Genomic DNA, 24304 nt, shown 5'->3' on the forward strand with positions numbered 1-24304 from the left:
CAAATTGTGAAAGAGTGATTCTGGGAGCATGAATTGACCACCACAGCGTCCTGACCTTAACCCCATTGAAAGTCTTTGGGGTGTGCTGGAGAAGATTTTTTATGGAGTGGTTCGACTCTCCCATCGTCAATACAAGATCTCGACCAAAAATTAATGCAATTCTGGAGGGAAATAAATGTTGTGACATTGCATAAGGTTGTCGAAACAATGCCATGAGGAATGCGGGAGACTTTTTTTTTTTTGGCCAGGCAGTGTACATCAATAACCTTCTCTGCTCAAATGCTGTCATTCAAGACCCGCTTCATATCTTAGATCGCTCAACTCAGTCTCCCAACTTGCAAAAATGCTTATTGCATAACACCATTTAATAACTTCTGCCTTCAGTGAGGCCTGTGACTTCCTGCACCGCTGTTGTTTGTGTCATTGCGTGTGACAGTCGCAACAGCGGGGCGCTCATTTTCAGAATTAACATTAATGAAGAACTACGTGATGATCGATGGGCTATCGGGGAGCAGTGACTGAATGGACTGGCTGTACTTTCTGTTGAGAGCGTCAGAGCCTCAGAGCTGAATTTGAAGGAGATTGTTGACCGTGTTACACAACGCCAGACTAGTCGGGTGTCCTTCAAATGAGTGCTTTATGCAGCAATGCCAAATGTAGCAGGCCCTGACTGGCCAGTGTGCTCCTGTCATCATACCCAGAGAACATTATAAAACCTGTCAGGTCGCAGAGTCCACATGGTGACGAGCAATCAATCCCCAAGGCCAACAGTGGCTTACATCAGGCCCTGAGGCAGTCTGTCATTTACATGTGTTGACATTTACTATTTCCGCTATTGCAGGTGTGAGTTATCTCGGACGTGAGGAATGCATGTAGTTTCCCACCAGCCTGCTCTACTAACATTCCCTCATTTATCCTCTGATCACCTCCTCAGTTAATGACTTTAAAAAGAGGTCATGGGTCCTAAACTCAAGTCCTGGGGAGCCTGAACTTGTGACAGTCTGGAATATTGGCCCTAACCTATGTTAGGAGAGAATTTACTGGCTAAGCTATTCCAGGAGTCCCCTAAGTCAGGGATCCTCAACTCCAGTCCTGAAGGGCCACAGTTTCTGCAGGGTTAACTCCAGTCCTGGAGGGCCACAGTGTCTGCTGGTTTAACTCCAGTCCTGAAGGGCCACAGTGACTGCAGGTTTAACTCCAGTCCTGGAGGGCCACAGTGTCTGCAAGTTTTATGTTTTACTTTCTGTCAGCAGCCAGTTTACACCTTGTAAAAACAAGTATGTGGACTTTTCACTCGATTAGTAGCTTAAACTAAGCACTCAAGCGCAAAGAAAACCAGCAGAAGTTGTGGCCCTCCGGGACTGGAGTCTGTCAGCCCTGGTGTAGGGTAAGGACTGAGGGTTGGAGCCAGAGAGGGCTGGGAATGACCACGTCTCCTTTTCCTTTTCTGCACAGGCTACAGACTTCCTGCTCCGCCTCTTCAGCTCTGCCGTGCTGTCCTGGGCCGACCACTCCATGCCCCTGCTCCTAGGGGTCAGGGCCCGATGGTTTCCAGGGAAACAGGATTCTGAGTCACCCGATTGGTCCCACGGTCTCTACGGCAGCCGCTCGGCCAATGAGAACCCTGCCTCACAGTGCCTGCTGGGCCTGCCGTGCAGCATCCAGCTTATATTGGCCAGAGAGCCCTGGAAAGGGCAGACTCAGAAGGCACGTTTCGGTCACTTTCTGGTTTGTTTTAGGTTCCCCTTCTCAGACAGACTGATTTCCACAGTCTATAAGGGTGGAGAACTCTGTTCCTGGAGGCTTGTATCCATTTCTGGATTTAAGAAATTATATTGGAAGTCATTTATGTAACGTTTTAGCTATTAACATTTTAGTAGTGTAGTAAGAAGCTTAGGACTGATAGCTAAAAAAAACTTTTTGTGATATTTTACTGTGGTCTAATCTACTTGGGGTTTATGCAGTTCACTGGCTAATTGAAGTACAATAATTGGTGTATAAAGTTGCCCCTTTTTCAGTAAAATGAGTTCTACCTTAATAATATGGGTTGCTTAATGCAGGTTGCTCACATTGTGTGGTGTGAAACTGCTTCATGGAAAACCACTCTCTGCCTCCACTATTTTGATTATTTGTTGACAGACGGTGGTAATATGTTGACCCAAGCTTAGCTAGCAGGTTAACCTAAAGCAGCCATTCAACCCAATGAGCTGTTAAAACCATTAGTGCTGTTTGTATTTACAAACTGACTTTCACAATGAACCCCAAAAACATTGAAGCTAAACTTGTGTTTCCACCTCAGTTTATAGACTGGCTCTTCAGCATAGCAGAAGGTCCCAGAGAGGGATTATCCGAAAAGTCAATCATCGCTGCCAGAGGTGAGCCCACAGGTTGACGTATGCACGTGAACTCCGCTCTTTGAATCTGCCCTTCTATGCCCGCATTAAGTGGAAGTCAAGGGACCACGTCTCATAGACAAGGGCTGCCCTGCCCTGTTCCTGGAGATCTACCGCCCTGCAGGTTTTCACGCCAACCCTGACAAAGCACAGATCTTTAAACAGCTAGAGATCGCGTTGAGCTGCTAATTTCTACAGGAAAAAAAACCTACAGGATGGTAGATCTACAGCCATAGACCCACAAGATATCTGTACATTTACATTACATTACAGGAATTTAGCAAACGATCTTATCCAGAGCAACTTGCATTGTATCCAATTATACAGCTGGATATACTGTATACTGGAGCAATGCAGGTTAAGTACCTTGCTCAAGGGTACAACAGTAGTGTCCTACCTGTGACCTTTAGGTTACAAGATCAACTCCTTAGCCATTATACTACACTGCTGCTCCAGTTCCGTGTTCTTCACATTAAACTTTCTGTCCCCCTACCTGTTGAAGCTGAAGAATTTTGTTTTTATGTAACATTCTGCTAAATTAATCAGCAAAATCCATCTAGGGGGTGTGGCCTGGTGCAACATTGTGGCAGCAGATCTTTTGTACTGTAATACAGCAACCGAAACTGTGCCGGACCTTCCTGTAGATAAGCAGAGGATAATGGAATGAATGCAAGAGTTGAGTATCTTGTTGAGTTTATAGAGAATCTGTGGTGGGACTGTGCTGCCATCTTTAACCCCCACATCCCCCTCCAGTTCTCCAGAAGGGAGAAGTTGGGGGAAAAGTGTCAGGGACGAAAGTGCCAACTATCTGGTTTCATAGCCAGATGGATTACAGTCTGACTACAGTTTGCCAACTCCAGTCTCTGCTGAATTGAAAAACTGATGGTTCCATTTTGTATCCTCCACCATCTTTGCCCTCCCTCCACAGCTGCCCTTTTATCCCTGAGGAACTTTCCAGAATTCAAGAGGAAGGTGGTATGGACCAGAGCCTATGGGTGGTAGGAAGAGGAATCAGGACCCCCCAGCCCCGGCCTTCGCCCCCCTCTCCGGTGCATAGCCAATTGCAGCTCAGTTGTCCTACAGTTCCTGGGTGCACAAGCCTGCAGCCTGTTGCTTTCTCGTCCTCCACCGCAGTGCCTCATTGGAGCATCCAGAGAACCAGAATTGCTCATTGGCCAGAGCTGCAGGGGTGATCAGGGAAGAGCTACCAAGGCAAATTGAACTCCAGCCCTGAGACCACAGGCATATCTTTCATCTCAAAAATGATAACTGACATCTTTACGTCCACTTTTTTCAAAATAAACTCAGAGAACACCGTCCCTGCTCTGGTGATGACATCCAGTAGCATATCAGTGTTTATTATGCACAGATCTATGAAAATGGCAGTGTTAGCTTGGCAAGGACACATTTTTGGCAGCGTGGCACACGCCAAGGCTTGACAGAGGAAACGCATCCATGCCAATAAAAATGTAAAGACCTGACTGCGAGTGCTGTCTTTTCTGTTGGAATGTACATTTATTACACTAAGGATCCTGCACCCACTGAAATATTAGATCATTAGGTTACCTAATGAGGCACATTTGAACTTTCATATTTTGTGCATATATTAAATATTCAGGTCTGGGGGTTTTGGGGAGGTGTTTCACTGAGCAGGATTTAAGGAGTTAGGGAGACTAACTTAAAAGTAGAAAGTATTTTCAGTTTGGTGTTTGGACAAAAGCCAGACCATCTAAATAACTTTGCCAGCTAGCTCTATAAAGAATTATTTATTTTTGTCTTATTTTCTTAGTATTTTCCATAATTCCTATCGGTTCTGTTCGTATTTTTTACGCACTTGTTTCATTGTCAAGTTTTTAGGTTTTTTGGATGTTTTTTTCTCTCCATGTCTGAAGCTTCATAGGGCGGCACAGTGGTGCAGTGGGTAGCACTGTCGACACCCATATTTATTTGAGCTAATTTAAAATTGCTTGCGTGCAGAAGGTGTGTAAAATAATATTAGAATCGATAGGGATGATGAAAAATACTACGAAAATAAGACACAGGTTCAAAAACCCATAATTATCCCTTAAACCCATTTCCTGGAGCCCCCAGGAAATGGGTTTTATCGATGTATGCATTTTGAACATATTTATAATTTATTACTCGGCAAACTTACAGTACAATATTTTATTGTTCTGTATGGTACAGAATAATGAAGCAGTAATGCTACAATAAAAAAAGTCAATACGAGCTGTTGTATATCCCAGGATGCTTTGCAAAAGGTGCATGCACAGGAGGCTGTGTGGATGTCCTCATGAAAGAGAAAGACTGAGACGTGGGTGTCCTCACACCCACGTCTCCGCATCCTGCTGAAAAGGAAAGCCACTTCCTCTTCCTGTGGAATGTTTCTGTACGGGCCTCACGCAGTGAGAAACGAGCGCAGCAAATAGGCCTTTTTAAAAAAATATTTCTTCTTCTGTAGTGTGGAGGCTGCAGTGCTCCTTAATCCTGCTCTTAACCCTGGCTGTGTTGGAGAGACCTCAGTTAGGGAAGTGTAGCCCCACGTTCACACTGCAAGCAACACGGTTGACAGGTTGCCCAAGTATACTTGGATGAAGGAGGAGCAAGAGCTTCCTGTTGTATCATTGTAGTGGTGCAGCTACATATTTTTGAAGAAATAATATGTATAGTTTTGTCATGAGACTGATAATTATTATTACTGCTATCTCGCTTGCTAGCTAGGGATATTATATCTCTGTCTCTCTCACTAGCTAGCTATGTTGGTAGCGATCCCTATATATCTCTCTCACTAGTTAGGCACATAGCTAGCGATCTCTCTCTCTCAATACCTAATGTTATCTGGCTAGCTAGTGAGAGACATATATAGAATGCTATAAATAGCCAGCTCTCTAGTGGTGTATAAAACTCAATAAGTTTTGGTGTCAATGTGAATGATTTTGGTAGAACAAGCCACATATTTGCCATATAGTCTGCTGGCTATCTTTTATGTTTTTAGCTGCGTTTAAGTTTTTAGATGAGTGAAGCCGGGTGGAACAATAATTCACAAAATGGTATCATTGGTTTGAGAAATAGGAAGCCTGATTGACTGTCGACAAAAAAAGTAAAACCGTGGGCAACATTTTTCGGGCAACTTTCGTAGCTTAGTTAGCCAGTTGGCCGTTGCTCAACTACATAGAGAATGAATGGACTTCTGGCAACTGGTCAACCGAGTTGCTCGCTGTGTGAACGGGGTGTAAAAGCATGTCTTATGACGTGTACTATAGCAATCCTGCTGATGCGAGACCTAGCAATGTTCCCGCAACTTTATTATAACATCCCAGTAAAGCTGTCACAACGTCCCAGTAGCATTGCCGCAAAGCTCCCATGACATTGCCCCAACGTCCCAATAATGCTTCAGTAATGTCGCAGCTACGTTGTGAGGTCCATGGAGCGTGAGCAGGAAATCTGCTGCCAACCCGCACACTTGTATCCAGACTCAGGCCTGGACATCCAACCCTTCCAGGTCCCTTTGTGTCCAGAGTTCACTGTCATAGGTCAGGGCTCAAGGTCCTCATTTCTGCGGGCGTTGCCTGCTTTTGTTCTTTTTTTTTCCTCTTTTCTTTTCCATTTCCATGCTTCCAAAGATTATGGATCGATACACAAACGCGGGCTTTGGCTCTGGTGTATCTGTTCAGTGTGTTATGTTGTTCCCCAAGTGGTTGGTGTGTGTGTGTGTGCATGTGTGTGTGTGAGCGTGTGTGCATGCATGTTTTCTGGTGTGTCTGGTGGGGCTCTGGGTAACTGCCGGCTCCTCTGCGTCCTACACTCATGACATCCCCCATGTGATGTCATTATTGTTGATCTGTAGGAGATGCCATACCTGCAGGTAGATTCTTCCAGTCATAAAAACTGGGATGTTTTTTGTTGTCATGCTAGACTCGTCCAAACAGGCGTGAATCCACCATGGGTTCCCGAAAGGGAGCATTCAGAAGAAGCCAGCTAAGAATTCCCACACATGTTGTGGTGCGCTTCAAGCTGCTGCAGGAATTGCATTTGTTTACATTACACTGGCACAGGGCTAGTCCTTAAACTCAACCTCTGGTGTCTTCCAGATAAGCTGCTCCACATGCTGTCTCACGATGAGTGGGACCCAAGAGTGTGTGTGCATGTCAGTGTGTGTGTGTGCATGCGCGCATATGCGTGTGTGTGCATATGTGTGTGACTGTCTCTTTATTTCCTCTTGGTTTTTTTATTCCAGATGTCCAGCTGTTGTTTCCTCTCTCCCAGCAGCTGCCACATAGTGAAACAGGCACCTGGAAAAGGGATAAATCCATTAGTGCTGGGGCTGTCAAATAATGATACAGGCACCTGGGGTGGGGAGTAATCCATTAGTGCCAGCAGCGATGTGCTACTCCTCATAGACAAAGACACACACACAAACACACAGACATACTCCTCTCTCTCCCACACATACAAATACACACACACATACACTCTATCTTTCTCTCTCTGTCTCTCCCTCACACACACACACACACACACATACTCCTCGCTCTCCCACACATACAAATACATACACTATCTTTCTCTCGCTCTCTCTCCATCATACACGCACACAAACAATATAAGGAGAATCCAGAGGAGCTACAGTACAGTCACTGCTGTGGCTGGCTATGGTGAGTATATCACTCACACACACACATTTTTTTTTTCTCTCTCTCTCTCTCTCTCTCTCACACGCACACACACACACACACACACACAAACAAGAGAAAGAGAATCCAGAGGAGCTACAGTACAGTCACCGCTGTGGCTGGCTATGGTGAGTATATCACTCACACACACACACACACACACACTATTTCTTTCTCTCACACACACACACACACACAAACAAGAGAAGGAGAATACAGAAGAGCTACAGTACAGTCAGCACTGTGGCTGGCTATGGTGAGCATATCACACTCAGTCACTCACACACACACACTGATGCGCAAGGTCCTCACCGATGGCGAGCAGAGGGAAGTAGCCCAGCAGAATGTAAGGGAAGGAAAACGTCTCCAGGGACTCAAAGTAGGGCAGGGCCTGGTACACAGTCAGTCCTGTTTCAACCCAAGAGAGAGCAAACGCAACTGCTTAATTCAGGCAGGAGGGACTGTATTTTCCCTGCTGAAATAGGGGCGCCTTCTCGCACACTTAGTCCCATCAAAGACCAAAATGGTGCCATAAATCTGCATTTAAATGACAGTTTCCATTGATTTTCTGCTTCGTGAAATTCTTTTTGAAAGTAAATCAAACATAAGTCAGAGCACGTGATAAGCATACAAGTGAATAAATATTTTATTAATAATGAGAATAATCATATAAGGAAAATAATCTACTGACTGCTCCGCAGCATCTTCTTGCTCAGTCTCAGACGTGCACTGCCAACACCAACGAAAACGGGTCAAATAGCTTTGTGTGCCGTGTCTTGGTTACACCTGCGTGTCAGCTGTGGCTTGGGCCCGTTGCGCACAGTGTGGCCACAGCCGGACACGGCATAGTCTCACACCCGTGTTTCACTCCTCACTGACACCGCCCCGTCTTTAGGAACGCGCGGCGCCTTCCCCTATCCCGTCGATGACAGTTCCCTGGACGAATAAAAACACTCCCAGCGTTCTTAAGGAGTCGTTCTGGCTGAAAGCCTCGCTTCTCTCCCCTTGTTTTCATTAGCGCCTCTTCTTAATGTAGAACCGAATTCCAGGGGCTTTATTGTGGAATGCATGTGGGCCCAGTGCATTACTGCGTGAGAGTACAGCAAGTAACATATTTATAAAGCACCTTTCAAAATCAGGGTTACAAAGTGCTTCACAATAGGCCAAAATTTACATGCATTATGTACATAACAGCACATATATAACTTAACTCACACACGAGTTCAAGCACAGGAATAAAATGGGTCTAAAGATGTTTTTTGAAAGTGACCATCGAGTCAGTCTTCCAAAGTTCTTGACTTCCAAAGTTCAGGGGCACAGGCAGCAAACGCAGCGTTGAAGAAACTCCCCACTGGAGGGTCTAGCATTATTGGGTGAGGGTACAGTGTTGAAGAAACTCTCCACTGGAGGGTCTGGCATTATTGGGTGAGGGTACAGAGTTGAAGGAACTCTCCACTGGAGGGTCTGGCATTATTGGGTGAGGGTACAGAGTTGAAGGTACTCTTCACTGGAGGGTCTGGTATTACTGGGTGAGGGTACAGTGTTGAAGGTACTCTCCACTGGAGGGTCTGGCATTACTGGGTGAGGGTACAGAGTTGAAGGTACTCTCCACTGGAGGGTCTGGTATTACTGGGTGAGGGTACAGAGTTGAAGGAACTCTCCACTGGAGGGTCTGGCATCACTGGGTGAGGGTACAGTGTTGAAGGAACTCTCCACTGGAGGGTCTGGCATAATTGGGTGAGGGTACAGTGTTGAAGGAACTCTCCACTGGAGGGTCTGGCATTACTGGGTGAGGGTACAGAGTTGAAGGAACTGGAGAGTCCTGAGTCGGTGCCTCTTGACGGGAAGCAGTCCTTTACTCGGGTTTCTTTACATTACATTACTTTACACTTATTTAGCAGACACTTTTATCCCAAGCGACATACAAAAGTGAATATCAGGGTCATTGGAACAACTACAAAACAGAGGTTCGATAAGGTACAGTACTCATTTCGTACAGCTATTTATAGCCAAAAACACAGTTTAGTTCACAGTGAACATTATTCTGACCTAACTTATGCCAAGTCAAACTAGGGGGGGAAACAAGCTACAATATTAGGACGAAAATACAAATTACAAAAAGTGCTGGACTGGGGGTATATGTAACGTGTGCCATGAAAGAGGGGATTTTAAGTGAAACGATTCACAGAGTGGGGGCAGTTAGTCCAGGTATAGTCTGAAGACCACGGCAGAAGATGGGTAGTGAGGGAGAGGTTCGAAGAGGGACATGGTTTCTGTCCTTAACCAGAAAACTCCTGAGGCCCAGTCCTGCTCTACCCTCTGTTCACCATTAGACACCCAGATTCAGGGTCTTCTTTGGACACAGAGAGGAAACTGCTAATTGTTTATCTGTCTCTTTGTTTTTTATCACATCATTCTTCTTCTTCTTCTTCTTCTTAATAATGCAAGTAATTAAAAGTGGCCTTTGGTTTCCCTGAACATTTTGATTTGAATGCGCATGTGGACATGCTTTTGCTCCACAACGAACTTCATTCGTGAAGATAGAATTTTTTTATTGTTCCTGTACCTACCGCACAGTTTGAGCGTGCAAGCAGCAACATCACCTGGAGGCATAATACATTCCTTTTCGGTTTTTTTTTTTTTTTTAACTGCATGGCTGTCATTGTGCTGAGTATGGTAATGGTCAAAGCCAGGAAATTCCAACTACAACAGAACTTAAACCTTTTTAAGTTGGCCTTTCTTCTGTTTGCATGTACTCCTCCTGTCATTTGGTATACATCTTATGTTCTTTGTTTTGAAATTTTCATCTTTAAAGGGTGGGGCTTTGGCTCTGAGGGGCTGTTTTCAGGATTACACAAACATCTATCATATTACATTACATTACATTACATTACAGGCATTTAGCAGACGCTCTTATCCAGAGCGACTTACACAACTTTTTACATTGTATCCATTTATACAGCTGGATATATATACTGAAGCAATGCAGGTTAAGTACCTTGCTCAAGGGTACAACGGCAGTGTCCTTACCCGGGAATCGAACCCGCGACCTTTCAGTTACAAGCCCAGTTCCTTACCCACTGTGCCACACTCCGTCCTATATTTAGGAAATCCTCACACAGCAACAATTGACGAGTCCTTCTTAACAGAACTACATGGATTGGAGAAATAAAATTTGCAATCAGAGAAATCAATGGAGATAATTATGAAATTACTTCTCATAGGAGGATGTGTGGCTTCTGTGTGTAACCCTCGCCAGTGTTTAGCACCCACCTGGGTGATGCACAGCAGCCATTTTGTGTCAGAGCCGTTGCCCTTGCCACACCTCAGCTGAAACCCATAGGCATCACTGAATCAGTAAAATGGAGGAAAGATCAGGTGGTCAGACTGAACCAGGTGGGGAATTTGGAAGGTAACCATGGAAACCTCTTACTCTTTACAGTAGGGACCATAGGACCTTTAATGGCTTTGGAGAGTCAGGGGCCCTGCTTTCTGTGGACCTCATGCACAGTCATGTTTGCCATGGATACAGCAGGGTGGAGACACAGTGATAACGCGAAAGGAAAGGCCAGAGAGCCAGATAGACGCTGACTGACGCTTCACCCAGTATTATTATTGGCGCTTTAAAAATGCTCCTCCTTTGAGGATCTGTTCTGGAATCCTGGCCAGGAAATAACAGGAAATGAACAATGTTATCTGGAATATATTTTATCTCTTTTGTTTCTCTACACATGGAGTGTACATTTTTTCCCCAAAGGAACATTCCACGCACAGTTGGGGTCATTACAATAACACTGGATTATTGTTTGTGGCACTTAATTGTGTATTTTATGTTACAGTGTATGGTGCTACGATAGATTGGTAAATGTTTCTTTGCAGTCCCTTGTGAAAACTGCCAACATGCATTCATTCCTATGCATTTAATATAATATATAAAATGAATATGTATATATGTAATAATAATAATAATAATAATAATGATAATTTTTGCTGTTGTTTTTGCCAGGATTATTATTATTCTTAGTTTTTGTCTGCATTTTGCTACATTTTCACCCCATTCCCATGCTCACAATCTTTGGCAGCCATGTCCGGGCTGACTGCCATTACGCATGACTGACTCTCCAGGTGGCACTACAGCAGCATCTACAACATTGCACCATTGAAAGATTATCACGGCCATCCCGTTTCACTTACAAGCGCCAAATTTCCTCCACATGTGTACATCCTCATCCTGAACGAATGTGCTCATAGAACCCATATAGTCCACCATGTTGGATTTTCTGTCATGTACCGTTTTTCACAAAACGTTTTTGTTTGTTTTGCTTCTCCTACAATGTTTGTCTGAATCTCACTACATTCAGCAAGCGTGATCTACAGCATGTCCCTGTGTTGAATTACAAAGGAAATTCTGATATGTCCAAAGATGGCCAGAGGACTGTAATTTTTATTTAACAAAAATGGCTGACCATGTCCAAATCATGCATATGGACACAAATTTACACATTTATTTGGAAGCTACTGTGCTCTGTCTTTGCGTGGCTTACAAAAAAAATAAAAAAATAAAAAATATTAGGTCATTCATTTCAGTCACAGTGTGAAACAAAGGCAGAATACAGTAACTGAAGTCATGATGGTTTGTTTTTGATTCCTTAGGGCTTCATGTAGTTACTGTAAATTGACCCCTCTATTTTCTCCAAGAAACGAAAAGATAGATTTGACATTTGTCCACATGATCATTTTTGACCAAAATTAGTTATTTTAAAATCTAAATTTTTTTTTGCAGAAATCTCTGAAAGATACAAATAGCACTCAATGATCTGCAGCCTGCTCGTGGTTCTCGGTCCCTAATAATAACTGCTGTTATTATTATTATTATTATTATTATTATTATTATTATTATTATTATTATTATAGCTAAGCCCAGGCATAACTGGCTGTGACTGAGTTGTACTTTAACTGATGCAGAGTAAATTTGGAAGAACTCCATTTAAGCCATCACACGTAACTGGCAGTAGCTTGCAATGCAATAAGTTGTGGGTGAGGCTTCATACCTTCTGCAATCACAGAGAGGGGGTAGAGCGGGATCCACAGGGTATGGCGTACCCACAGCATGCTAAAGGAAGGGGTGCTGAAGAGCGCCAGGAGTCCATGAGGGTACCTGCACAGACCGGACACACATGAACAGAGTTAAAGGCGTGCGTGCGCATGTGTGTGTGTGTGTGTGTGTGTGTGTGTGTGTGTGTATATGTCTATTTTTTTGTATTTGCTTGCACTTTTTTCATAGGGGCTTACAAGGACAGCCATGCAGCGCAGTGGTTAGAGAACAGGGTTTGCACTTTGCAACCAAGGGGTTGCAGGTTCATTGTCCTTGTAAGGCGCTGTTGTACCCTTGAGCAAGGCACTTCACCTGCAACCCTTCAGCACTATAGCTAGCTGTATATCTACCATGTACACAGCATGTTTATAAAGTCCGTGATTGTGATTTTTTTTAACAGAATTTTACCAATCTATTACCTGCATTCCATTATTCTGACCAACAGCTACAGTTATTTTGAGTTGTATTAATACAAGGTCAAGGGTCTAAATTCTTGTCTGGAATTTCTTTTGTGTTGAATTGCCAGGTAAAAAGGGTTCTGTCCGTACTTTGTGAAGAGTATGATAAACTGCTCTAACTCAGACATGACTGACAAAGGTCTGATGGCTTTTAGCTGTTAAATCTATGCAAATGCTGGTATTTCTGCGGGCTATGAATGGAGGCAGACACTTGATGTGCAAATACCAGAGTGCATATCAGTTTCATTCAGTGCTAAGAACGTATCCTATAAATCGTGCAGAGATATTGTTGTGGATGCCATCATCTAATGCCTTCTCAGGGCTATGGAAGCTTAAGGGAACACCTCCATCATTCTCAGGAATGGTCTTTGGTTTGTTTCCCTGGAGGTGGGTTCATTCAGTGTGAAATGTCTGTCTTTTCCCCACTACAGTGAAAGTGCATTACCTTAAACTTACCTTAAAAGGTCTAGAGTGTTCCACAGGAAAAACTGTATGCACACTATAGATTTACTTTGAACTTCCTCTTGGCTAATGATCACCACAAACAAAACAAAATTCCTCTCCATTACCTGTAAAGAAAAGGAAAAAATTCAAAGTCTTTATGAAATGAGGGAGTGTGGAAAAATCCAGTGGATTAATGTTAACTTCACAGATAAAAATTAATTTCCTAAAAGTTTCTCTTACAAAACTTGTCCTTGTGAGAACTTAATGTTTAATTATTATAATATTATATAATTTTAAATGTAATAAAAACAAAGGGATGTAATAATGATAATAATATGGGTGGTTATTCACTGACACGTACTTGTATAAACCGTGGTAGGAGCTCTGCTTTCTCAATTTCATCCGCAATGTGGAACAGCTCTAGTACTGACATTAGCTGGCACAGGCTCACCACAACGCCCACCGAGTAAAAGGTGTCCGCCAAGGCATCTGGGAAGGGAGCAGTTTTAACCTTTGAGACCTCACAAATATCCAGAACTTTCTGCCACTCCCACTTTCTGCGATAAGGGCACACAGGAATGTGCTCCTTTGGACAGCTCTCTCTAATTGAAAATCATTTTTTTTTGTGAAAAGACTTTTTGATGTGTTCTTTCTAATATATGTTACTTCTACTACAGTCGTGTCACTCTTCAAGAAGGAAAAGTACATGTACATGAAAATAAGTACATATATGGTAGGATGTTCACGTCCCAAACGCATCATTCATAATGAAACAATTAGGTGTTCACACTACCCCTAGTTACATCAGCTGTTATAACAGGACTATGATGTCATGTACCTAGGAGCATCAGCACCAGTTAAAACTGAGGCCTGGGGGTTACTCCGTAGAAGAGTTCTGCGTCTAGTGGCCTGTATTATGATTCTTATGAGAACAACATCCTGGCGTACAGAACTGAGTCGTCTTACCTTCCCCGAATGAAAGGAACCGGGCCATCATGTTTGCAAATATCCAAGTGTGCCCACAGAACTGTAGTAGGTTATACAGGAAAAGATAGGCAAGTTGGATACTGCACCTGCATAAAAAAAATCTCAGTCAAGAACAGTTTTTAGCACACTGTGGTTGATGTTGGTGATAATAATAATAATAATAATAATAATAATAATAATAATAATAATGATAATAATAATGATAATAATAAACGGTAAATATGCCACGGTAAATATGCATTTTTAAATGCATTTTTTAAATTTAACTTTTATAATGGGAATTTATCGTACCAATCATTTAGGACTCAGTTTATTTTATCTTAAGTGTTCAATTAAAATATATAACCCACGCTTATTTTATTGTTATGAAGTTAACAGACATTATTTTTAACGCTTGCTACCAAGTTCCACCGGACCGTGGAAATCTTTACAACGTTGGACGACACTATACGTTTTCCCCAGTTGGTTAAGTGTTTTCCCTGAATTCCTCTGCAGGTCTTGACATATTCCAGTGAGCTGCTAACTCATTTTAAGCAACAGACGAATCCTACAGCACACTGGTCTTGTTGCAAGTAGGCTACTGTTCAGTACAAACACAACCACAAATCCAATAGGCTAACACAGGCATGAGTATGGGTACAGAAGTTAACAGAACTGAAACCGTCATGTCACTAAATTGCACGTTTCTCTCTCTACAGGGGAATCTCCACGCCCCACCTGACCATGAGGACACCGCTTGCATTCCTCACTTAGCTCACGGAAATAATGCAGCTAGCCTATTTGGTAAGTGTCCAAGTTTGCACACGCTAACAATAAAGACACGTTCACATGAACAGAAGGGTAGGTACAGGTAGCGCTTACCTCATTCTGAATAAACAGTAGTTAACCCTATTGGAAGCCACCCTCTTTAAAGTGCAGTTTTGAAATTTGAGGAAGTTTTTTTTCTTTTTTTTTTTTTTTTTGAAATTTGAGGAAGTCAGAATCTCTGCGGCAGCCCCATGACGTCAGAGGGGGAAACCGGTCAGATGGGTTTCAAAATCTTTCTAACTTGAAGCCGAACGAAGTGGACGCAACATCCTAGTGATGTTCAGTGGCCTGTTTTCACCTGGCACGTCGCAGGCGACGTAAGGTAAAGTTACGCAAAATGCTGAGCTGCTTCTCTGTTTTACCATTTGATTATTTTGCAGTGTGAAAACGCACAAAAACGTACTATGTTTGCTAGACTTTATTTTGGTATATTAAGATGGAAAAATATTTAAGGTTGAAAGGTCTATTCGAATGGAAAATAAATGGAATATTGACAGTTCTGACGTAATAGTATATATGTCACTCATATCACTCTGTAGTATTATTGTCGATATTAATTTCTCAAATTAATACATTTTCGACCAAATCTATGATATTTTATAAAGCGAGAGGTTTCGGTTTATCATGTGTTACGATTGTGACATCTAGTGGAAAGAAACGGGATACAGATAACTGTTTTCATGCAAGTAAATAATACATGCCGCCCGCCAAGGCGTCCCAATACGCTGCTCAAAATGGCCTTTGAAAATGTTTTTGTCGGAGAAATTATTCATTTCAGGTCTAAATATGATAATAAACATTTACAGAATCTGGGAAGGACGACAACTGTATAGCATGTATGTAGTTTTTTTTACAGCTGTACTGTAGAATTTAATTTTTTGCTCTTAAGATATGGTTACATTTTGACTTATGCATTTCATTTTTTTTTTTTACATTATAATAGAACAGTAGGATTTGCACTCCTTGTGTTTCTAGTATTATAAAGGGAATGCAATAATATTATAAAGAAATGCTCCCACACATCCTCCCTTACAAAATGTCAAATTTCATTGCTACTGATGTTTCAGTCCAGGACCTTCATTTGAGGGTCCCCCCAGAATGTCCAACACACACACACACACACACATTATATATATATATATATATATATATATATATATATATATATATATGCACTCCAGATGAAAAGAATCAACATCAGTTTCACATTTAATTAACGCATGTAGCTTATGTAATTCAGAACACTTCATGCAACCCCCTGTGAATGACTGATTGATTTAAATTTAAAAAACGGGAATACATATAAATGGGAAAGTACATTATTTTTTGTTTCACTGGAAATGTAAGCTTACTTTCCTGTTTCTCTGCTTTGTTCGCAATAATAGGAGGAATCACATGATTTCCAATTGTAGGTCTATGTAAGGAGAAAAAAAACATTTATTATTATTATTGCTGTTGTGGTTCTTCTTCTTGTTTTTGTTTTCATTGTTTAAAAATGCATTATTTTAGCTGCAATGTACCCTCAAAAATAAATTGTTGGATTTACTTAATAAAATTATGGACAGTGGTTGCACACAATATTACATATATTGTGTGCAACCACATATGAGCATATGTGACTTCAGCTGATTAAGAACCTGTGACATCAACGCTAAACTTAGTTAACTGAACTAAACTTTTCTTTGCTAATGTAACTCACTTCTATTATGCTCTACTATGTAACTAATGAGTGTGTATTAAGTATGTTTTTAAGTATCTAATTTCTTTGAAGTAATTCATTTCTATAAGTTAGTTCAACATAATTTACTGAAGTGTCAAACATTTTTGATTTCTACCTGTTACAAATACCATATCATAATTCCTGCAACCACTGTCCATTATTATACTGAGTAAATTCAAAGACTAGATTTATTAAGCAAATTCAACTCAACTCTACTTTTTTAAGGTTACTGTAACACAAGATGTTTGTTTAACTTACACTCCACCTCATAAAAAACAAAACAAACAAATGGAAAAAATGGAAAATAAGTTTTGCACTAGCAAATTTGCCATTCACATTTTGCAACACTGCACTAATATTCTACAGAAAAACTATATGAAATTTATTTAGCAAACAACCAGTTTGCGAGAAAAATTGCTGTTCGCAAACAATTATACAGTTCTGACACTTTAATGTTTGTGTGAATAGAAATAAGGATTTTCTTTGGTCATTAACTTAGGATGTAGTATGGCTTTAGATATTCTTACCCAAGTCTGCAGGGCTTCACAAGCTCAAGAGCAACGTGTTGTGTCTTCTTCTACCAGTACAAAATGGCCACCATACTGTACATTATGCATGCACAGTTGAGCACAATTCATTGAATGAACTTAATTGGTCAGCTTTCCTTTTAATTAAATAAATTTAGTAATGTATTTAAAAATTTCAGAAATTTAATTAAAGAAAATGAAGTACAACCAGAAAACCCCAAAGACTGAGTAATGTAAAGAGAAAAAACAAAGCAGTTTAAAATATCAATTGTACCATTTTTTTTTTCATTTTTTCTCAATCTGAAATAAAGAATTTTTGATTTTAAATGTGTGGTTTGTCAAATTTAATTGTGACTGGGTGAAAGAATGCATCTTCTGTACAGGGCCGGCCCTAGGATTTTTGTGGCCCTAAACAAATCTGTGGGCTTGGTTGGGTGGAGAGGGGGGGGGGAGTGCTGTTGGGTTCTGTGGAGCGGGCGGGGATTCGCTTGGTTATCCTTCTTACATTACATTGTTATGAAAAGTTCTGTTGCCATTCCATTTTTAATTTATACCGCTAGTTCCACGATAGGGGATGAATAACGTAATTACGAAAATAACGTTATTTACTTTAGATAAACATTGGCAAAAAACATGTGGCCCCTCCTAGCGGTTGTGGCCCTAAACAACCGCATAGAGCGTTTATGCCACGGGCCGGCCCTGCTTCTGTACCAGAATGTGCTGCCTGAAACCCTTTTTATATTCATGAAAAACTTTGCCCCTTTTTGTGTCATCCACAGTGTGGGGTATAGACACTGCCCACTAGCCCTTTTTCGTGCCTCGCAGACTGTACTAATTCATCATATAAAGATTAAGCCAGGCCATGGTATACTTTGACGGAACCACCCTATATTTGTCCCAAGGGGACCAATAAGAACGGTCTAGTCTTTTTTTCTGAAGTGGACTGAGGTACATGTGTGCTGTGCAGCTTCCCCTAATGTTGGTGGATAGAATTGCATCTCCAAATTGGGAAAAAAAAAAACTTAGCTACACAATGGGCCTCATTCACAAAACTTTTCTTAAATTATTCTTACTTTTGTTCTTAAAAATGTTCCTATGAAAAACAAATAAGAGATTCATTAGTCATTTGTTCTTGTGCATATCCCAGGTTTATGCGATGATGAATGCTGACTGTTTGTAAATTTAGTGTGCAATCCTGTTAATGTGATTAGCATAAGGAAACAGCCATGAACAAGTACAGATAAGAAAAAAATGATGTTTGTGGAAACATTCTTACACAGTTTACAATCAAATATGATTGTACGCATGTTTCGTGAATGGGGCCCAATGTCTTTATCAGTGTAGTTGATTCAGTAATAGGTAATAGGTCCTTTTATGGTTAAAAACTTACAGATAAATTAACAGACCTCCTGGTTCCTGTACTACAAGTGTGAAGCAGAGATTCAGGACTATCCTGTCTGTGTCCCAAAAGAGGACGATCTTCAGAGCAACATGAACCAAACGTTCCACTATTTAATTGCCCAGCATCTGTTGGCGGTAGCAATGAAACCCAGAATATTGGCCATCACAGAGTAACGAAGATGTTATATCTGATTTCAATTCAACCTGCTGCATGAACAATACTATGGGACTTCAGGTGACTCAGAATAGTAGTATACAAGTTCAGCATATAATATGGTCAAACCAACACAATGCAAGGAATCAGTGTTTAATATAAAATATAAATATTGTATGCTTATATGACAGTCTGCAGGGGCAGCATCCACAGTCAGCACCGGCACGGTTCAGAGCTAATATCAGACCATGATGCCCATCTATACACTGAAACAGTTCCTTATTAGGATGAGCTAGCAGCTCCCCATAAGCACCTTGTTTCTATGGTACCACTGAATAATAACACATTTTTTCAAATAAGTGTTTATGCAAATAACATGAATGAAAACTTCAACAAGTAGTGACGGGGGTTGGAGTAGATTTTATTAAAATCCCAGTGATTTTTGAGCTGAATGTCTGCAAACATAAGTTATAGTGGATAAGATTTTACACAGCGCGATAATGGGAGGCAAAAGTGAAATTATGGTTTTACGTGGACAAAGGCGACACCTTCCCTCTGCTTGTATTTGTGTTGGGAAAAGAAACATTTTGCAATGCAATGCAAAAAAAAAAAAAAAAAAAAAGAAAAGAAGAAGCTAGTTCTGGTGATTAACATAAAAGAACTTTGCCCTGTTTCTTTATCTCAATACCAGACTGTGGAGTGCAATTCCATTCCCGCCTGTACAGACTCTCACACTTTTGATATAGCCATCTGTTTTCCATTTAGATGTTCACGGCAGCAGATTAAAACAGTGAAAGATACTATGGACTTCAGTTTTTACCTGTATGACAAGACCGACAAGATTTTTGTTTTTCTATTAAAGTAATAATTTCCATTAAAGATTTCCATTAAAATAAATGTCTGTTAAGTCACTATCTATCGCCGAATTAGGTAACACAATGGTGATTGAGCCTATTATTGTATTAATTTATATTATTATTATTATTATTATTTATGATTAAAGAACTGGGTGTCTGTGGCGACATTCCCGGGAAAAAATCACAAGCGGCGCACAGTTAGTGACGCGTTTTCCATCACCCATCGATGGTTGGTCCGCCAGAGAGGGTAGGCGGCGCTAACGCAACAGGCTCGCTCTTCAACTCACTTGTGTTTGAGCGGCTGTTCAATTGTTCAATTTTTCAATTGTTCAATTGTTCAACTGTTCAATTAAATTAACACCAAATATTTTAATGTGTAATTGTACACAGAGGCCTAGAAATAATACGTACAAATCTGCTAATCTAAACATTAGAAATGCAAACAAACACATAAATAAAAAGGCAATAATATATGCTTAAAATAACAATGATTAAAATGGCAGGCTGCATAAAACATGTATAACAAATACTGATTTCATAAAGAATGGCTGTTGTTGTCATCATGCAAGTTTTATTGTTGTATCTTAAAATATATGTACTGCTGCCCTTCTTGGCCATGTCTCTTGGAAAAAAAGATTGTAATCTCAATGGGACAAGCCTGGTTAAATAAAGGTTAATAAAATGAATTTTTGGTCGGTTAGTTTGTGTCTTGCAGCAAAGGGAAGCAAAAGCTGGCAATATGAAAGCATAGCAGGACCCAGAACTCAACAGCTATGCCAACATCTTGCCAGCTTCTCTCTCCCCGGGCTCAGCATCCCTCGCCGCTCTCTCTCTCCCTTCTGCGTCATGTGACTTTGTTCTTATGACTTCAGATCTTCAGTATCCCCTGCACAGAGCTGATAGGCCTTCAAGAAGAAGAAAACAATATAGAAGCACAGGAAGTGTAGATTTATCTCAGAACTGTGCTGTCTTTGCATCGCTGTGGACGTTAACAACAAGGACTGGTTATGAGAAGAGCTTCAAAAGTCCCCCTCCCCTAGATCCAGGACATTTACATCAGTAATGCAAATCCATGTGAGATTTCTCTCCTGGCATTTCATTTAGTTTTGGGCTTCCTGAACACCCCACCTCTCCATTTTCAGCTTTGCTTGCCCTCCATCCATTACAAGCTTTTTGCGTTTGGATGCGTAGAGGTGGCACTATGGGGCCTACTCTGATCCTCCCCTCCCCTTCTGACAAGTTCTCACAGTTTAATCTCTTTCACTTCCTGCAGCAAGCAGCACTGTGGCTGCGAACTGCACATCTCTGCCAGGAACCTCTCAACGGAGCATTTCAAAAGAAACAAAACAAATAAAAATGCATAATTAATTACGACATTCTTTCCCCAATCACCTTTTGCGCACTAAACATTTCTTCCAGGAACCTTTGTGTGTGTGTGTGTGTGTGTGTGTGTGTGTGTGTGTGTGTGAGTGTCTGCGTGCGTGTGTGTATGCACATGTACACGTGTGTGTGTGTGTGTGTGTGTGTATGAGTGAGAGACACTTTATGTCTGCGTGCATGCGTGTGTGTGTATGAGAGAGAGACACTTTAACACTCATGGAATTGGGCTGGGATTAACATGCATCTTAGCCTTTTGGATATTGTCCTTGCACTTTGACACAAAGTTTGCAGTTTTTTTAAATCTGCATTTTGATTCTACTGTTTTAAGCATTTTCCAAAGGCAGTTTTATATTTTATTGTTATGGGAGGGCAAAGTACAGGTTCATTACATGCAATGCTCAGTGCCCTCTGGGTATTACGATATATATTTACTGTGTTACGTAGGCCATATTCAAGCCAAATACTGTTTTCTACCCATGGTGCCTAACTTTCTGTTTCACAAGCAACATGTATTGCGACAAACCAGATATGGCTATATTATCAAGGGTCTGACCCGACCCCACAATCATTCTAAATGTTAGGCCTAAAAATAACAAGCATTAGATACAAATACTTCCACATATAGTTTAACAAATAGCTCTTCGTTTAATGAAGAATAGAACTTTGAAGAAGATAATGACATCAGAGGAACATGACAAGGGGTTATACAACTGGGTGACAACCATTCCCTTGGCCTCATGTTCTTCCACTGCTCCTCATTAATGATAAAGATACATAAAATTCACAAAACCAATGTTAATACAATCCGTTCTTTCCATTTCTTTGTCTTCTTCTTTGGTTTTAAAACAGTAAACAGTATTGTATTTCTTTTTAAGGAGATAATGACCAAACATTAAAAAAAAATAAACACAAAATAAAAAGTGAAGGTATCCCACTACATTAGTTGACCCTTAATTTCTCCAAGTATGAAGACAGTTTAGACAGTTTCAGATATTTAATGATGTCAGCTTTGCCAGGCCAGATGTTGATTCATTCATTGAAGACATAAATTAATTTGTAGTGCTGTATCAATGAAATAAAAACCATCAATAGAAATTCCCCTTCTAATATTATTATTATTTTTATTATTATTATTATAAATATTATCACTATTATTGGTAGTACCAGTAGCCGTATTCGCAGTAACAGTACTAGTAGTAAAATAAATTAATCTGAATAAAATAAGTTTTAATAAAAGAACAAAAAAAAGGTTGATGTGTGTGGCGCTGGCATGTATTGGCTTATGTAGCCTACAGTGTATTCGTCAGTAATGCGTTAGCAGTGTGTTCACTTACACCCCCGAAACGCCTTTCCCTAAACCAATTCAACATTTTTGAAAAAGTTCGACAAGACTCAACTCAAAACTACAAAGTTTTGAAATTATTTTCCAGAGGCGTTGCTGCGTTTCCCATGTTACTTGGTAAGCGTTTACCCACAAGAAAATTAAGACGCAATTAAGAGTAATTGATTCATTACTGTGTTCAGCGAGCTTTTTCTAGTTATTTGCGGATATAAAAACAATAGGCAACGTTTAATGAATAAAACTACCCGGCTACAGCATTTTCTCATTATACTTTTAAACGTAAACTGTCTTACCTGTTGATTCCCTGTCGGACATCTCGAAAACCTCCAGCTTCATTTAAGACAGCGCATACCTTCGGGTTTTTATGTACTGATCGTTTTTCTGGGTACTTCCCCCGAAGTAAATTCCCAACTTTAAACTGATTATTTTGATAAAATTGTTGTGCACTGCTTGTGAAATTCCTTAGAAATATATATACGGGAAGGCGACCTTTAAATGTTCCTATGACTCAGCTGTGTTCAACGGTATGAGTGGGTCCTACAGCTTTCGCGGAGTTGAAGGTTTGGTCCCACGGCAACGTCACACATGGGTGGTGCCTTTGGAGAGTAGCGTGTCCAGAGAAAGTGCGCGTTCACAGGTTCGGTCATGAAGCTGATTTGACGGTGTCTTTCTCAAGAACCTTCAAGTGGCAACACCCTCACATTATCGAACTTCCTGTAATTTTTAGTATCCTGATTTGTTCTGGGCACAAATCCCATTCACAAGAAGTCAACATTCGCTGGTGATACTACTGTGAGGTAGTCCTTACATAGTAAGTTAAGGTAGGCGTTTATGTACACGTTATCAAACTGGCATAAACCATTTACGTATTCCAAATGTCAACAGTTGGTTGAATTTCATTTTGTCAATGAAAGCAGACAAATGGTTCTTTATCCAAAAAATGGTAATAATTGTTAAATTATTATAATACCCCATACACTTCCACTGTGTTCCATTTTTTCATTTAATAGTTAACAACCATATAATGTGCTTTAACATGCAGTTTCAGTTTTATTTTACAGAGTCTGAGACAGATTTAATGTTCTTGATCAGAGCTGAATATAGCTGATTTAACATTGAACAATTTACTATGCAAAAACTTGTCATTAAAATAAAATGCAATGCAAAAATAGAAAACAGGACCAAGACAACTGGCTAGCATGCACACGAACATACACACATGTTCAAACAGTCACCAGAAACATGCAATACACACACTCAAACAGATATCTCTTCACATGGACACACACACACACACACACACACACACATTTGTATAGTCACGCAGAAACATACAGTACACATGCAAACACAAACATACACGCACGCACACACACACACACACACACAGATGGCCTGAATCATATTATCTGAGTCAGATACTGGTCACTGGGTTTGGTTTGAGGGAGTTGATGAATATGCCAGGTCCCAGGAGATATGTGTCTCTCCATGACTGAGATCTCAAAGACAGCCCATTTCCATACTAGCTCATGTAGCTGGAAGATTATCACAGTTCTTGTTTTTGTATCACCTCTTGTTATTAAATTGAAGTGATACATTTCCCTTACATCCCCACATGGTAATCACCTATTTAGGTGTGTAATAATGTAACAATATAAGAGTGTCAAACTCTGTTCTGATGCACACAATTATTTGTCATTTTAGACTAGTGTAGAGAGAAAAACAGTCAAAATAAGCCAAGGCTTAGAAGCTCAGATCACTGCTAAAACGACTGTGTTTTTATTATTTTTTTTAACGTTGCCCACCCACTAAATGCGGCCATTTCACTCCAAATGCTACTGCTTCAGAAAAATAAAGGGAACCCTCAGATGACTACAGCGCGCACTGGTTCACATTCCCGCCAGTTTACTAATTAGCCCCCCAAAATTAGCGGCCGTGGCCGTTTCCCTCCATCAGGCACATGGCCTCTGTCCAGAGCTCTGTGGCGGGAAGCAGGTTATGCCAGAATCCCCCAGACGAGCGGGCTGAGGTTTGCAAAAACAAGAGTGTCGCCCCCTCGCTCCCAG

The 24304-nt window shown here is 40.8% G+C and overlaps 2 protein-coding genes across 7 annotated transcripts in view; one reads left to right on the forward strand and one right to left on the reverse strand.

Moving 5' to 3' along the window:
- The window catches only part of focad (focadhesin), a 75557-nt gene extending 71683 nt beyond the window's left edge, over positions 1 to 3874 (forward strand). For all 3 annotated transcript variants that reach the window (XM_035424772.1, XM_035424771.1, XM_035424773.1), the window contains exons 41-43: positions 1456 to 1707; positions 2300 to 2375; positions 3322 to 3874. In XM_035424772.1, coding sequence (XP_035280663.1) covers positions 1456 to 1707; positions 2300 to 2375; positions 3322 to 3395 — 402 coding nt within the window. In that variant the 3' untranslated portion in view covers positions 3396 to 3874. The remainder of the gene's footprint in view (positions 1 to 1455; positions 1708 to 2299; positions 2376 to 3321) is intronic.
- A 2377-nt stretch (positions 3875 to 6251) lies between these two features.
- On the reverse strand, positions 6252 to 22612 carry hacd4 (3-hydroxyacyl-CoA dehydratase 4). Of its 4 annotated transcripts, none has more exons than XM_035424781.1 (7): positions 22532 to 22612; positions 14030 to 14136; positions 13425 to 13552; positions 13076 to 13188; positions 12118 to 12224; positions 7379 to 7474; positions 6252 to 6685 (listed from the first exon to the last, which is right to left on the reverse strand). In XM_035424781.1, the coding sequence occupies exons 2-7, from the start codon at positions 14058 to 14060 to the stop codon at positions 6603 to 6605; spliced, it is 558 nt and encodes a 185-aa protein (XP_035280672.1). In that variant the 5' UTR covers positions 14061 to 14136; positions 22532 to 22612; the 3' UTR covers positions 6252 to 6602. The 4 variants fall into 4 exon arrangements, with proteins under 4 accessions (XP_035280672.1, XP_035280671.1, XP_035280674.1 ...); XM_035424780.1 differs by lacking the exon at positions 22532 to 22612 and adding an exon at positions 14912 to 15019; XM_035424783.1 differs by lacking the exon at positions 22532 to 22612 and adding an exon at positions 14502 to 14524.
- Positions 22613 to 24304: the final 1692 nt, after the last annotated feature.

The sequence above is a fragment of the Anguilla anguilla genome, chromosome 7 (assembly GCF_013347855.1).
Source record: "Anguilla anguilla isolate fAngAng1 chromosome 7, fAngAng1.pri, whole genome shotgun sequence".
Lineage (NCBI taxonomy): Eukaryota > Metazoa > Chordata > Actinopteri > Anguilliformes > Anguillidae > Anguilla > Anguilla anguilla.